Source organism: Chiloscyllium punctatum, chromosome 29 (assembly GCF_047496795.1).
Source record: "Chiloscyllium punctatum isolate Juve2018m chromosome 29, sChiPun1.3, whole genome shotgun sequence".
Classification (NCBI taxonomy): Eukaryota; Metazoa; Chordata; class Chondrichthyes; order Orectolobiformes; family Hemiscylliidae; genus Chiloscyllium; species Chiloscyllium punctatum.
In genome coordinates this window covers 60279519-60296735 of record NC_092767.1, presented here as the reverse complement: position 1 = coordinate 60296735, position 17217 = coordinate 60279519, and the positions used below count along the sequence as shown (strand labels likewise).

General features: G+C 49.6%; 1 protein-coding gene across 2 annotated transcripts in view; it reads right to left on the bottom strand.

Annotated features, from left to right (window-relative positions):
• LOC140454450 (synaptosomal-associated protein 25-like) overlaps positions 1 to 17217 on the bottom strand; it is a 138543-nt gene that overhangs the window by 51934 nt on the left and 69392 nt on the right. For both annotated transcript variants that reach the window (XM_072549200.1, XM_072549199.1), the window contains exon 4: positions 5363 to 5411. In XM_072549200.1, coding sequence (XP_072405301.1) covers positions 5363 to 5411 — 49 coding nt within the window. The remainder of the gene's footprint in view (positions 1 to 5362; positions 5412 to 17217) is intronic.

Below are 17217 nucleotides of genomic sequence, written 5' to 3'. Positions count from 1 at the left end.
GGTAGGATGCTCTTCGAAGGGTTGGTGTGGACACAGTAGGTCAAATGGCCTACTTTCACACTGTAGGGATTCCATGATTCTCTGAATGTAGATTGGAAGCAGTTTCTTGATGGAAAATCTTGATTGGAGAAGTGGGAATCTTTCAAAATGGAAACAGTGCAGGACTACAATTTTCTTACAAAGGTGAAGATGGGACCAAATATCCCACAGCGTCATGGAGTGTCCAGGAAACTGAGAGTTCAGAACACTGGAGGAGCTAGGAGGGGAGGATATCGTGATTGTAACAAGGTCAGCCTGGTGGGTGACATAGATTGTGAGTTCCCTGATTGGGGCTGGTAACCTGTTCTAAACAGGGAGTCCTGGCTGACAGATATAAACAGGAGTGTCAGAGGTTCTGTTCACTCTGAGAGCTGGCTCTGAGCTTGCTGAACCAGTGTCAAGGGCTCTTCACGTGTAAATCAAGGGGGACTTGGTGACAGGATGTCGGCCTCTGTGGAGCTTTTCCACTTACATTCCTGGGGAAGGTCCAAGACTGGTGGGTTGCATCTCAGCTGCAATGGGACCAGCGCTCTCCCGGGGAGTTTGCTAGTGCTGGTGTTGGTGTAGAGGGGAGTGAAACTAATCTGCCAGAGGAATGGAGGAGGGAATAGTAAGTGATGCACAGGTTAACAAAAAGTCAAGTCAGGCTGAGCATATACAATCGAGTTGGGACCACAAGGGGGCTCAGCAAGCTTGGAAGGTGGTTGTTTTAATGCAGCGAATCATGTGAATGAGGCAAACGAGTTGAGGGTGCAGATTAACACATGAGGGTACGACATCATTGGTATCACAGGGACATAGCTGAGGGAGGGGCAGGTCCAGTTTCTGGGTCATAGAATCTTCTGGTATATGATTTGGAGATGCCGGTGTTGGACTGGGGTGTACAAAGTTAAAAATCACATAACACCAGGTTATAGTCCAACAGGTTTATTTGGAAGCACTAGCTTTCGGAGCGATGCTCCTTCATCAGGTGGTCGTGCGCTCCAAAAGCTAGTGTTTCCAAATAAAGCTGTTAGACTATAACCTGGTGTTATGTGATTTTTAACTTTGTTTGTTTATAGGTTTCCAGTTGGAATGTCACGCTTCTAGGAATTCTTGTGTGTGTCTCTGTTTGGCTTGTCCTAGGATGGATGTGTTGTCCCAGTCAAAGTGGTGCCCTTCCTTATCTCTATGTCAGGATACTAGTGAGAGAGGCTCATGCTGTTTTGTGGCTAGTTGATGTTCTTGTATCATGTTCACAAAACATCTGAAAATGAACCTTCCAGCTCAGTGAGCAAACCTATATCCAGAGATCTAGTCTGCTGTGGGAGGCTAGGGAGGAGATTGTGGAGTTCCTGACATTAATTTTCAAATCCTCTCAACAGAGGTAAGGTGCCCGAGGACTGGAGGACAGCTAATGTGGCGCCGATGTTCAAGTGCAATTGAAAGAAGCCAGGGATCAATAGCCCAGTGAGGCTAACATCAGTGAAGGGGAAACTATTGGGAAAAAGAAATCAGAGGGACAGAATTAGTCTCCACTTGGAAAGGAGAGGATTGATCAAGGATAGTCAGCATGGCTTGTCAAAGGACAGAGCATGTCTGAAAGACTTGATTGAGTTGTCTGGATGGAAGTTGTGTGCTGAATGCAGGGTACATGGACTTTAACAAGGCTTTTGACAAGGCTGGTTAGGAGCTTAAGAGTCCATGGGATCAAGAGCAATTTGCAAATTTGGATCCCAAATTGGTTGAGTGGCGAAAGGTGGAACAAGAGTCAATGTTTGGTGACTGGAAGCCTGTGTCCAGGAGCACACCACAGGGTTCAATGCTGGGTACCTTGTTGTTTGTAGTGTGCATTAATGATCTAGACATGAATGTATGATCGAGAGGTTCACACAATTATTGGTGCTATGCTATGTAGCAAGAAGGAAAGCTTTAGACTGCATTACAATATGGATGAAGTAGGAGAAAGTGAGGACTGCAGATGTTGGAGATCAGAGTCGAGAGTGTGTGGAAAAGCACAGCAGGTCAGGCAGCATCCAAGGAGCAGGAGAATCAACATTTTGGGCAGGAGCTCTTCATCAGGAACGAGGCTGGGAGCCTCCGGGGTGGAGGGATAAATGGGAAGGGGGTGGGGCTGGGGAAAAGAGAGCTGGGAGTACAATGGAGGTGAGGGGTGAAGGTGATAGGTCAGAGAGGAGAGTGAAGTGGATAGGTGGGAAGGAAGATTGACAGGTGGGACAGGTCATGGGGACGGTGCTGAGTTGGAAGGTTGGAACTGGGGTAAGGTGGGTGGGAGGGGAAATGAGGAAACTGGTGGAATCCACATCGATGTCATGGGATTGAAGGGTCACGAGGCGGAAGATGAGGCATTTTCCTTCCAGATGTTGGGTGGTGAGGGAGTGCCGGTGGATAAGGGCCAGGACCTGCATGTCCTCGACAGAGTGGGAGGGGGAATTGAAATGTTCAGCCACGGGGTGGTGGGGTTGATTGGTGCGGGTGTCCTGGAGACAATCTGGATGGTCTGATCAGGTAGAACAACGGCAAGTAAGAGTTCATCCTGATGCATTTTGAGAAAATTAAAAAGGCAAAGCAATGAGTGATGGGACCCTGTGCTGTACAAAGCACCTTGATCTGGATGTTCGTTTAACCTTGGAGGTAACAGGTCAGATGAATAGGTGGTTAAGAAGGCGTATGGGTTACTTACTCATATTAGTTGAGGTATTGAGTACAACAGCCAGAAGTTAATGGTGCAGCTGTATATAATGTTAGCCCGAAACATCGATTTTCCTGCTCCTTGGATGCTGCCTGACCTGCTGTGCTTTTCCAGCACCACTCTAAACTAAACTCTGGTTTCCAGCATCTGCAGTCCTCACCTTTGCCTGTATGCAATGTTAGTTCAGTAGCATGTGCAGAAACTAGTTGGGTTGTTTCCAAGTGCACAGCAGACTGAGAGGGATCCTGATTGAAGTGTACAGAATTACAAGGCTCATAGACAGGTACTTAAGGAGAAACATGTCCCCTGAGAGGGATGAATAACTAGGGGGCATTGATTTAAGGTAAGGGGCAGGAGGTTTAGAGGGGAGTTGAGAGAGATCTTTTATCGCCCAGAGTGTGATTGGTATCTGGAACACACTGCCTAAAAGGATGATAGAGATGGGAAACATCACAGCATTATCAGGAATATTTAGATGATCACTTGAAGTGCCGCAGCATACCAGGCTATGGGACGGATGCTGGAAAATACGACTGGAGTGGATAGGTGCTTGATGACTGGCACAGACATGATGGGCCGAAGGGTCTCTTTCCATGCTGTAAAACTCTGTGACTCATGTTGAGCCAGGTCTATTGCCCCACACGGGGATAGAAAACTGTTTCACTGAGTTACAGGTCTCTTTCCTTTCCTCAGGCACCTCGTCTCAATTGATGTATCCTCATAAAGTACACCATGACAAACCAAATGGCTGTTTCATCACCTCTTCAAGGATAATGTTGCCTGCTCATTGGCCCTTGTCTACGTGTCCAGTATGAAATTCCCCCATTGTGTGTGTGTGCAGTAATTCATTCGCACATGTGGCTATCTATGAGTCATAATTCCCCAATTGCAGGAACATAGTCAATTTTATTAGAAATTCTTGTCCAATTGGAAGAAAAATGCTGAGGGAGCAATTTTTTTTAAACACTAGTACGATGGTGCACCTAGCCCAGTAGCTGTACAAGACTCTGGTGCAGCTATGCCTGGAGTATTGCGTTCAGTTCTGGTCACCGCATTACAGGATGGATGTGGAAACTTTGGAAAGGGTTCAGAGGAGGTTTACCAGGATGTTGCCTGGTATGGAGGGAAGGTCTTATGAGGAAAGGCTGAGGGACATGTTTTCGTTAGAGAGAGACGAAGGTTGAGAGACATATACGATAATCAGAGGGTTAGATAGATTGGACAGTGAGAACTTTTTCCCTCAGATTGTGGTGGCTAGCACGAGGGGACATAGCTTTAAATTGAGGGGTGACAGATATAGGACAGATGTCAGAGATAGTTTCTTTACTCAGAGTAGTAGGGGCATGGAACACACTGCCTGCAAGAGTAGTAGACTCACCAACTTTAAGGGCATTTAAATGGTCATTGGATAAACGTGTGGATGATAATGGAATAGTGTAGGTTAGATGGGCTTCAGATTGGTTTCACGAGTCGGTGCTACATCGAGGGCTGAAGGGCCTGTACTGCGCTGTAATGTTCTCCATTCTCCGTTAATTCCTCGCACTTCCTTCAGATCTGAGGTATGGCCATGGGTACCCACATGGGCCCCAATTATGCCTGTCTCTTTGTGGGTTAAGTGGCACATTCCTAATTCCAATCCTTCCCTACAACTCTTTCTCCGGTACATCAAAGATATCATTGGAACTGCCTCCCTGTCTCATCCGAAATTTTGAAAACTGTATCAATTTCACCTCCAACCTCAACTGACCTTCACCTGGTCCATGTCCAGCTCCTCCCTTCACTTGCTTGACATCTCTGTTTCCATTTCTTGGGCTGTGAGTGACTCAATGGGCTGAATGGTCTCTTGCTGCACTGTATGCATTATATGATTCTATCTATGAAATCCCAGTGCCACCACCACGTTCCCAATGTCATGCAGCACAGTAACTTCGTTGGGACAATCCCAGCATTACACTTGCTGCCAGAGCTTGGTTGAGTCAACTCAGAAGAGGTTAGCACTGGAATCATTTGAGCTCGGCATGACCTAGCTCCACATTGAGCAGTGCAGCTACCCGCTTTAGGGTGGCACAGTGGTTAGCACTGCTGCCTCACAGTGCCAGGGACCGGGGTTCAATTCCAGTCTTGGGTGACTGTCTGTGTGGCATTTGCACGTTCTCTCTGTGTCTGTGTGGAGTTTGTATGTTCTCCCTGTGTCTGTATAGGTTTCTTCCCACAATCCAAAGACAGGTGCAGGTTAGGTGAATTGGCCATGCTAACTTGCCCATAGTGTTCAGGGATGCCTGGGTTTGATGCATTAGTTAGGGACATGTAGAGTAATAAGGTAAGGAATGAGTCTGCGTGGGTTACCCTTTGGAGGGTCAGCACGGACTTGTTGGGCCAAATGGCCTGTTTCCACACTGTAGGGATTCTATCCATCTTCTACCTACTGAGACAAAGTAACATGATAACCTTTAACAACATACAACTGATAGCAGAATGGTTGCCCTGTGTGAGTGTTACTCTAGCCCAGCACCACCAACCCACTCATTTCCATAAGCACCCTCCCCCAACCATCACGTGTGGTCGGTCAATTTTATTCTCACCACCCTCATCTCCCAACAGGACCCACGGTGGTATCTGAAGGTCACTTACCTCCTTGTTCATCCAGCATGACCAGAGTCCTGATCCCAGCATCTTTGCTCTGTGGGTGGTTGATAAAAAAGGAAGGAGGATTTGAGAGAGAAAGAACAGAGATCATTATGAACGCAACAGAAGCGCACTTTTAGGTATTAACAATCCAATTCTTTCTCATTTTCAATCAGTAGTTTTTGGATAGGCATATAATCCCCCAGTTTGTGCTAGATTACTACAGGCTAGCGTTAAGAGCTCCATTAACGACACAGAAAAATTCCTACAGAGAAGGCCACAGATGCATTTGCTATTCAGCTGCTATGCAGTGGACACTCTACATAGTGATTTATTCACTTATCCAGGGATATATTTCCCTCCCCACCCCTTTCCACCTTCTGCAAAGACTGTTCCCTCCGTGACTATCTGGTCAGGTCCACACTCCCCTACAACCCACCCTCCCATCCTGGCACTTTCCCCTGCCACCACAGGAATTGCAAAACCTGCGCCCACACCTCCTCCCTCACCTCCATCCAAGGCCTAAAGGAGCCTTCCACATCCATCAAAGTTTTACTTGCACATCCACTAATATCATTTATTGTATCCGTTGCTCCCGATGCGGTCTCCTCTCCATTGGGGAGATTGGGCGCCTCCTAGCAGAGCGCTTTAGGGAACATCTCCGGGACACCCGCACCAATCAACCAAACCGCCCCGTGGCCCAACATTTCAACTCCCCCCCCCACTCTGCCGAGGACATGGAGGTCCTGGGCCTCTTTCACCGCCGCTCCCTCACCACCAGACGCCTGGATGAAGAACGCCTCATCTTCCGCCTCGGAACACTTCAACCCCAGGGCATCAATGTGGACTTCAACATTCTCCTCATTTCCCCTTCCCCCACCTCACCCTAGTTCCAAACTTCCAGCTCAGCACTGTCCCCATGACTTGTCCTACCTGCCTATCTTCCTTTCCACCTATCCACTCCCCCCTCCCCCCCGCCCCTGACCTATCACCTTCATCCCCTCCCCCACTCACCTATTGTACTCCATGCTACTTTCTCCCCACCCTCCTCTAGCTTATCTCTCCACGCTTCAGGCTCTCTGCCTTTATTCCTGATGAAGGCCTTTTGACCTGCTGGGCTTTTCCAGCATCACTCTAATCTCGACTCTGGTTCCCAGCATCAGCAGTCATTGCTTTTACCGAGTGTATACAGCCAGCCAGTTATATGTACAGTGTACAGACCCAAGCCAAGTAAAAAAAAAAAATTTTTTAAAAAGAAATTAAGAGTGCAAAGAGAGGACAAACACCGACAGATAATATTAAGATATTTGACAGTACATTAGGGATAAAAAAAACTAGGGAAAGAATAGGAACCATTAGGATCCAAAGTGGCAATCTCTTTGTGGAACAAGAAGATGTCAATGAGGTTTAAATGTATACTTTGTTTCTGTATTCACTACAGAGAAAGAAGATGTAGGAATAGACCAAGGAACTTTGGATCAGTGAGTCTAACATCAGTCACAGGGAATCTAATGAAACAAAACTCTAGCACAGCTGGTCAGGTAGCATCTGAGGAGCAGAAGAATCGACGTTTCGGCATAAGCCCTTCATCAGTCCTCACTTTCACCCACCTCAGATGACTGCCTAGTTCACTGACATGGTCGAGCCAGCCCTGGTAGTACATTTGGGATTAACTCCAGGCAGTGATCCAACTGGACACTCTAGTGTAGCACTGACAGAGTCTACGTTATCTTTGGATGAGATGTTAAAATGAAGCACTGTCTATCCTCTCAGTTGAGTCTAAAATATCCCATAGAGAAAGTGAGGACTGCAGAGATCAGAGTCGAGAGTGTGGTGCTGGAAAAGCACAGCAGGTCAGGCAGCATCCGAGGAGCAGGAGAATCGACGTTTCAAGCATAAACCCTTCATCATGTCCATGGGCTCATCCGACGGAATAATTTCAACGAAGATGGCATGGTACTGTGGTTCAGTGGTTAGCACTGCTGCCTCACAGCGCCAGGGACCTGGGTTCGATTCCAGCCTCAGGCAACTGTCTGTGTGGAGTTTGCACATTCTCCCCGTGTCTGCGTGGGTTTCCTCCGGGTGCTCCAGTTTCCACCCACAATCCAAAGATGTGCAGGTCAGGTGAGTTGATGATGCTAAATTACCTTTGTGCCCAAGGGTATGCAAATTAGCCATAGTAAATTGTTCAGGTTGTGCAGGTTAGGTAGATTAGCCAGAGGAAATGTGGGGTTATGGGAACCGGGTAGGAGGATGGGTCTGGATGGGATGCTCTTCAGAGGGCTGGTGTGGACCCGAATGACCGAATGGCCTCTTTCTCTACTGTGTAGAGATTCTATGAGTATGAAGAGCAGGAGACATTTTCCCTGTTATGCCCTATCCATGAACCAACATTAGTAAGAACAGATCATCTGGTTATTGTCACAGCGTTCAGTGTGGGATCTTGCTGTGCAAAAAAATTGCCGTTGTGTTTTCTACATTACAACAGCAACTTAAGGACGCTCATCCCCAGGTTGTGAGAGGCCCCATATAAACACAGGTCTTTCTTTGGGTTAGCCCTGCTTCCATCTTGTCCATACGAATTGTCGATTCTAGTCTCGGGTGACAGTCTGTGTGGAGTTTGTACATTCTCCCCGTGTCTGCGTGGGTTTCCTCCGGGTGCTCTGGTTTCCTCCCACAATCCAAAGATGCGCAGATTAGGTGAACTGACCGTGCTAAACTGCCCGTTGTGTTAGGTGCATTAGTCAGAGGGAAATGGGTCTGGGTGGGTTACTCAAATAGTGCTGGGGAAACGCAGCAGCATCTGTGAACAGGGAAAACCAGGATCCAGTCTGCCTCTTCTTTAACCCTACTTTGGTACTCAGTTCCGAAGAAGAGTCATTTCAGGCTCAAAAAGTGAGTCTCCCCACTGTTACTCTCCCCACAGTTGCTGCCAGACCTGCTGTGTTTCTCCAGCACTGTCTGTCTGCCTCAGATTTCCAGCACAGTCTTTTGCTCTTATTACAGTAACCTCTGTCCTCAGATATTCTGGTGAGTACTGAAGGTCTCAGGATTCCTATTCCCTCAGCATAGATTAAAAAACTCCGAGCACACATCTGCCCCAAGACCACACAGTCATTACTCAGCCGTGGTACTTCAAACATCGTTGTCACTCCTTATCAGGACCGAGAAAATGACTTGTTTCACTCCAGATTGACCTGGTGCAGGACTAGGCGAAGACCACAAACAGTGAAATGAAACAGACAACTCTCTGCATGAGGTAAATCAACACAATATATAGAGAAATTGGAACATGCTTTTAACCATCCGTTTGGAGGCCAATTACGAGGTGTTCATGTTACACAGCTGCAGTACACAACATACTGTTTCCAAGTCACGCACCACTCCATCTAGAACAGTCCCAGGACACTCTGTGGTGAACCTCACACCAGCACCACTCCATCTAGAACAGTCCCAGGACACTCTGTGGTGAATCTCACACCAGCACCACTCCATCTAAAACAGTCCCAGGACACTCTGTGGTGAATCTCCCAGCAGCACCACTCCATCTAGAACAGTCCCAGGACACCCTATGGTGAATCTCCCACCAGCAACACTCCATCTAGAACAGTCCCAGGACACTCTGTGGTGAATCTCCCACCAGCACCACTCCATCTAGAACAGTCCCAAGACACACTGTGGTGATTCCCCCACCAGCACCACTCCATCTAGAACAGTCCCTGGACACACTGTGGTGAATCTCCCACCAGCACCACTCCATCTAGAACAGTCCCTGGACACACTGTGGTGAATCTCCCACCAGCAACACTCCATCTAGAACAGTCCCAGGACACTCTGTGGTGAATCTCCCACCAGCACCACTCCATCTAGAACAGTCCCAGGACACTCTGTGGTGAATCTACCACCAGCACCACTCCATCTAGAACAGTCCCTGGACACACTGTGGTGAATCTCCCACCAGCACCACTCCATCTAGAACAGTCCCAGGACACTCTGTGGTGAATCTACCACCAGCACCACTCCATCTAGAACAGTCCCTGGACACACTGTGGTGAATCTCCCACCAGCACCACTCCATCTAGAACAGTCCCAGGACACTCCGTGGTGAATCTCCCACCAGCACCACTCCATCTAGAACAGTCCCTGGACACACTGTGGTGAATCTTCCACCAGCACCACTCCATCTAGAACAGTCCCAGGACACACTGTGGTGAATCTCCCACCAGCACCACTCCATCTAGAGCAGTCCCAGGACACACTGTGGTGAATCTCCCACCAGCACCACTCCATCTAGAACAGTCCCAGGACACTCTGTGGTGAATCTCCCATCAGCACCACTCTGTCTAGAACATTCCCAGGACACTCTGTGGTGATTCCCCCACCAGCACCACTCCATCTAGAACAGTCCCAGGACACTCTGTGGTGAATCTCCCACCAGCACCACTCCATCTAGAACAGTCCCAGGATACACTGTGGTGAATCTCCCACCAGCACAACCCCATCTAGAACAGTCCCAGGACACTCTGTGGTGAATCTCCCACCAGCACCACTCCATCTAGAACAGTCCCAGGACACTCTGTGGTGATTCCCACACCAGCACCACTCCATCTAGAACAGTCCCAGGACACACTGTGGTGATTCCCCCACCAGCACCACTCCATCTAGAACAGTCCCAGGACACTCTGTGGTGATTCCCCCACCAGCACAACTCCATCTAGAACAGTCTCAGGACACTCTGTGGTGAATCTCCCACCAGCACCACTCCATCTAGAACAGTCCCAGGACACACTGTGGTGATTCCCACACCAGCACCACTCCATCTAGAACAGTCCCAGGACACACTGTGGTGATTCCCCCACCAGCACCACTCCATCTAGAACAGTCTCAGGACACTCTGTGGTGAATCTCCCACCAGCACCACTCCATCTAGAACAGTCCCAGGACACACTGTGGTGATTCCCACACCAGCACCACTCCATCTAGAACAGTCCCAGGACACACTGTGGTGAATCTACCACCAGCACCACTCCATCTAGAACAGTCCCAGGACACTCTGTGGTGAATCTACCACCAGCACCACTCCATCTAGAACAGTCCCAGGACACTCTGTGGTGAATCTCCCACTGGCACCACTCCATCTAGAACAGTCCCAGGACACTCTGTGGTGAATCTCCCACTGGCACCACTCCATCTAGAACAGTCCCAGGACACTCTGTGGTGAATCTCCCACCAGCACCACTCCATCTAGAACAGTCCCATGACACTCCGTGGTGAATCTCCCACCAGCACCACTCCATCTAGAACAGTCCCAGGACACACCGTGGGGAATCTCCCACCAGCACCACTCCATCTAGAACAGTCCCATGACACTCCGTGGTGAATCTCCCACCAGCACCACTCCATCTAGAACAGTCCCAGGACACTCTGTGGTGAATCTACCACCAGCACCACTCCGTCTAGAACAGTCCCAGGACACACTGTGGTGAATCTCCCACCAGCACAACTCCATCTAGAACAGTCCCAGGACACACTGTGGTGAATCTCCCACCAGCACCACTCCATCTAGAACAGTCCCAGGACACTCTGTGGTGAATCTCCCACCAGCACCACTCCATCTAGAACAGTCCCAGGACACTCCGTGGTAAATCTCCCACCAGCACCAGCTGTCCAATGCGAAGATTTGCGTTCTAAGAAATTATGTGGAGATGCTGGTGTTGGATAACGTTAAAAATCACACAACACCAGGTTACAGTCCACCAGATTGATTTGGAAGCACTAGCTTTCGGAGTGCCGCTCCTTTATCAGGTGGTTGTGGAGAATACGATTGTAAGACACCTCAACTTCATCAGCCAGCAGATGAAGGAGTTACGCTCCGAAAGGTAGTGCTCCCAAATCAACCTGTTGTACTAAAACCTGGTGGCGTGATGTTTTACTCACTGTATGTAAATATTGTATTGTATGCGTAAGAAATGTCTTTGGTTTATTTGGATAGAGTCAAGCTGCAATGCTTGCAGGTTTCCTTGATATGCGCTTGTATCAAACTGAACTGCCTTTGTGACTATGTATATATACAAGGGGTTTTTTAATGAGTAAAGTATATTTTCGAAGCAAAAACTAGGTGGACTACAGCGGTTCAGGAAGGCAGCTCACCCCCAGCTTCTCAAGAGACAACTCGGGATGGACAATAAATGTTGGGCCAAGCCAGAGACAACCACATCCCACAAATGAATTAAAAATGAAATTAGTGGCAACAGTCAGAAAGCTGTAGAGCTTCTTGTGAATAAATCTGTTCAAATAAACAGAGCTTTTTATTTTTCATTATTTTTCATGTGATGGGAGCAAAGCCAGCTTTTATTGTCCATTCTTAGTTGACCTCCAACTGATCAGCTCGATACGTTTCAGAGGGCAGTTGAGTGTCAATCACATTGCCATAGGTCTAGTCACATGTCATAGAGTCATAGCGATGTACAGGATGGAAACAGACCCTTCGGTCCAACCCGTCCATGCCAACCAGATATCCCAACCCAATCTAGTCCCACCTGCCAGCCCCTGGCCCATATCCCTCCAAACCCTTCCTATTCATATACCCATCCAAATGCCTCTTAAATGTTGCAATTGTACCAGCCTCCACCACTTCCTCTGGCAGCTCATTCCATACCCGTACCACCCTCTGAATGACAGATTTCCCTCCTTAAAGGGCATGAGTGAACCAGATCGGTTTGTACATCTCCTGATCACCATCACTGAGGCCAGTTTTCTATCCCAGATTGTGAACTGCATTGGAATTCCACCTGTTATCATTTGAACCCGTGCATCGACCTGGGCCTTTGGTAAGAACATCCTTTCCCCGACTCCAACATGAGTACTGTCCAAGGGGAGTGCTGCTCTGTCATAGGCGCCATCTTACAGATGTGATGTTACTATGACCCCTCCCCTCCGGTGTTGTAAACATGCCCGATGGCACTGTTTGAAGAGCAGGGTGGTTCTGACCCTCAGTTAGTGTCATTGAAACAGATGACCAATGTTAAATTAAATTATTATCAAGGAATGAGAAAGAGCTCCAGATCTTTCATGATGATGCATTGCAACAGTCCCTTTACATGTAAGGAGTAACTGGTCTCCATAAGGGGGCAGTGCTGACAAGTTTAAAAGACATTTGGATGGATACGTGAATAGGAATGTTTTAAAGGGATATGCAGGCAAATGGGACTAGTTTAGTCTGGGAACCTTTGTCAACATGGATGTGTTGGACCAAAGGGTCTGTTTCCACACTGCATGACTCTATAACTGACAGTAGGATTCTGTCCTTAAATGTTTCCCACTGGGGGAAAAATCCACAGGGAGACCATCAGGAATCTGGATACTCCATGAGGCTCCCAGAACTTCAAAGGACGAAGGAGACATTGAACATATTTCCCAGGTCTCAACATGTGCTGCAGAATGACATTGTGTTGTTTCTATACATACACACGGTCCTGCAATATATGGAGTGGCGTGGCTTTCTGGATAGAAATCTTAAAACTCACATTTCAATTAACACCTTACTTTGAAACAATGCCCAAACACCTCAGAATAACTGCTGCTGTTAGTCTGGACTTGAGTGATTCTTCATGTGAGGACACTTTTCCCATCACTGATTATTCTGCTGGTTGGCACCAGCACCACCATTTTCTACTGGGTAGCACCAGCACCACCATTTTCTACTGGGTAACACCAGCACCACCATTATTCTGCTGGGTAACACCAGCACCACCATTTTCTGCTTTGATTTCACATTCCGTCAGCCACAGGTTTCTGTTTCTCTCGAAGCTGTTTCCCTGCACTGGACTAAATTCAATTTTTTTGTGGAAAGATATTTTTCTAACAGACGAGCCCTCCCACAGCACACACAGTCAGAGGTCCCCTCCATGCTGTGGAGTGCTGGATAGAGACAGGATAAGAATAAATTCGTAGAAACATAGGAAATGGGATCAGGATTGGTCATTCTGCCCTGTGTGCCTCTGCCCTGTGTGTTTCCACAAAGAGTTAAAAATCACAGAACACCAGGTTATAGTCCAACAGGTTTATATGGAAGCACAAGCTTTCGGAGCAATGTTCCTTCATCTGATCAATCACCTGATGAAGGAGCAGTGCTCTGAAAGCTGGTGCTTCCATATAAACCTGTTGGACTATAACCTGGTGTCGTGTGATTTTTAACTCTTTGTGGAAACATTCAAAGTTGTGGCCTTAGCCACTTCCTCATCACAGAATATTCCACGATCCTGAAGGAGGCTGCACTCAGCGAGGATGGAATTTTCCACTCCCTCAAATGCATGAGCAAAGGTAAGGAAAGTGGGAACGTGCAGTGGGACAAAGAAAATTTGATTGCGCACATTGAGAGAAACTTTCTCAATTTCCCCCTCAAGCCATAAACAGTGAGTTCAGAATCTGACCATCCCCTCTCCCTCACCAAGACCCCAGATGGTGCAAGTTCTCAAACGTATAAATCAGAGAGAGACTCAGCGGCTGCAGCTTACTCAACACCTGTCTCGGCCACCATTTTCTTCAGGACAACGTTCCTGCATGCTCCATGGACTGCTTCCTCTCGCCCAAATGCACCCAGACAAGTCAACATCAGCACAGCACCAGGCAAAAGTGAGGACTGCAGATGCTGGAGGTCAGATTAGAGTGGTGCTGGAAAAGCACAGCAGGTCAGGCAGCATCCAAGGAGCAGGAGAATCGACGTTCCGGGCAGGAGCCCTTCATCAGGAAACACCACCAGCCTGTAGCTGGACCAATTTTACTCTGGAGCTCAGGGACCTTTACACTTCTGCTGGGTCACCTTGCACACGCAGTCACACTCACATCACGTACATTTGAATGCGAGGCACGATAAGACTCTTCAAACCATAGACAGAAAAATAGCAATTTTCCATCACTGAAAGAGGCAGTTCAGCCCATCGTGCCTGGGTTGGCTGAGTAAACTCGCCCCAATTCTGATCCCACGTGCTGTCACCGAGTCCGTAACTCTGCAGGTTCCAGTCCTTCAGGGGTAGACCCAGTGTTTCCACTGGATTAGAGTTCAGGGTTTTCATCTCAAACACCAAACTGGGCAGTGAATTCCAGGCAGCAGCCAGCCTCATGGGGGGGGGGGGGGAGAAGCTTTTCCTCATGCCCCCTCAAATCCTGGCAGTGCTCCCTCAATCCGGGTCAAGGCAGTGAATGTTCTCCCATTTTGCCCTCTTGTGGCTCAGAGGTAGTGTCCCTACCCCTGGGACTGGATGCCGAGGTTCAAATCCCACCTGCTCCAGAGGTGTATCATAATACTGTAGGGTGGCATGATGGCTCAGTGATTAGCACTGCTGTCTCATGGTGCTAAGTACCCGGGTTCGATTCCAGCCTCGGGCGACTGTCAGTGTGGAGTTTGTACATTCTCCCTGTGTCTGCGTGGGTTTCCTCTGGGTGCTCTGGTTTCCTCCCACAGTCCAAAGATGTGCAGGTCAGGGTGAATTGGCCATGCTAAATTGCTCATAGCGTTCAGGGGTGTGTAGGCTAGGTGCATTAGTCAGGGGGAAATGTAATAGGGTAGGGGAATTGGTCTGGGTGGGTTAATCTTTGCAGGGTCAGTGTGGGCTTGTTGGGCTGAAGGGCCTGTTTCCACACTGTAAGGATTCTATTCTACCTCTGAGCAGGTTGATTAGAAAAATAGGTTGAGCCATCTGGCGGTGTTCCTTGCCCACTTGATCCAAGCCCTTGGTCAGTTGGTGCAGTCCTGGTCAATGGTGCAGCCTTGGTCAGCTGGTGCAGCCCTGGTCAATGGTGCAGCCCTGGTCAGTTGGTGCAGCCCCCTGGTCAACTGGTGCAGACCTGGTCAACTGGTGCAGTCCTGGTCAACTGGTGCAGTCCTGGTCAATGGTGCAGTCCTGGTCAGTTGGTGCAGCCCTGGTCAACTGGTGCAGACCTGGTCAACTGGTGCAGTCCTGGTCAATGGTGCAGTCCTGGTCAGTTAGTGCAGTCTCGGACGGTTGGTGCTGTCATGGTCAGTTGGTGCAGTGCCGGTCAGTTGGTGCAGCGCCGGTCAGTTGGTGCAGTCCTGGTCAGTTGGTGCAGCCCCGGTCAGTTGGTGCTGTCATGGTCAGTTGGTGCAGCCCCGGTCAGTTGGTGCAGCCTCGGTCAGTTGGTGCAGTCCCGGTCAGTTGGTGCAGTCCTGGTCAGTTGGTGCTGTCATGGTCAGTTGGTGCAGTCCTGGTCAGTTGGTGCAGTCCCAGTCAGTTGGTGCTGTCATGGTCAGTTGGTGCTGTCATGGTCAGTTGGTGCAGTCCTGGTCAGTTGGTGCAGTCCCAGTCAGTTGGTGCTGTCATGGTCAGTTGGTGCTGCCCCGGACAATTGGTGAAGCCCGGTCAGTTGGTGCAGCCCTGGTCAGTGGGTGTAGCACCGGTCAGTTGGTGCAGTCATGGTCAGTTGGTGCAGTTATGGTCAGTTGGTGCAGTCATGGTCAGTTGGTGCTGTCATGGTCAGTTGGTGCAGTCCCAGTCAGTTGGTGCTGTCATGGTCAGTTGGTGCAGCCCCGGTCAGTTGGTGCAGCCCCGGTCAGTTGGTGCTGTCATGGTCAGTTGGTGCCCTCATTGTGAATTGGTGCAGCCTCGGTCAGTTGGTGCAGCCCTGGTCAGTTGGTGCAGCCTTGGTCAATTGGTGCAGTCCCGGTCAGTTCGTGCAGTCATGGTCAGTTGGTGCTGTCTTGGTCAGTTGGTTCAGTCATGGTCAGTTGGTGCTGCCCCGGTCAGTTGGTGCTGTCATGGTCAGTTGGTGCAGTCCTGGTCAGTTGGTGCAGCCCTGGTCAGTTGGTGCAGTCCCGGTCAGTTGGTGCTGTCATGGTCAGTTGGTGCTGCCCCAGACAATTGGTGAAGCCCGGTCAGTTGGTGCAGCCCTGGTCAGTTGGTGCAGCATCGGTCAGTTGGTGCAGTCATGGTCAGTTGGTGCTGTCCCGGTCAGTTGGTGCTGTCATGGTCAGTTGGTACTGCCCCGGTCAGTTGGTGCAGTCATGGTCAGTTGGTGCTGTCATGGTCAGTTGGTGCTGCCCCGGACAATTGGTGAAGCCCGGTCAGTTGGTGCAGCCCAGGTCAGTTGGTGCAGCCCCGGTCAGTTGGTGCAGCCCCGGTCAGTTGGTGCAGTCATGGTCAGTTGGTGCTGTCCCGGTCAGTTGGTGCAGTCATGGTCAGTTGGTACTGCCCCGGTCAGTTGGTGCAGTCATGGTCAGTTGGTGCAGCCCCGGTCAGTTGGTGCAGTCATGGTCAGTTGGTGCTGCCCCGGACAATTGGTGCAGTCCCAGTCAGTTGGTGCAGTCCCGGTCAGTTGGTGCAGTCCCGGTCAGTTGGTACAATCATGGTCAGTTGGTGCTGTCCCGGTCAGTTGGTGCAGTCCCAGTCAGTTGGTGCAGTCATGGTCAGTTGGTACAATCATGGTCAATTGGTGCAGTCCTGGTCAGTTGGCGCAGTCCTGGTCAGTTGGCGCAGTCCAGGTCAGTTTGTGCTGTCATGGTCAGTTGGCGCAGTCCCGGTCAGTTGGCGCAGCCCCAGTCAGTTGGTGCTGTCCCGGTCAGTTGGTGCAGTCATGGTCAGTTGGTGCAGTCCCGGTCAGTTGGCGCAGCCCCAGTCAGTTGGTGCTGTCCCGGTCAGTTGGTGCAGCCTCGGTCAGTTAGTGAAGTCCAGGTCAGTTCGTGCAGTCCAGGTCAGTTGGTGCATTCCCGGTCAGTTGGTGCAGTCCCGGTCAGTTCGTGCAGTCATGGTCAGTTGGTGCAGTCCCGGTCAGTTGGTGCAGTCATGGTCAGTTGGTGCAGCCCCGGTCAGTTGGTGCAGCCCCGGTCAGTTGGCACAGTCATGGTC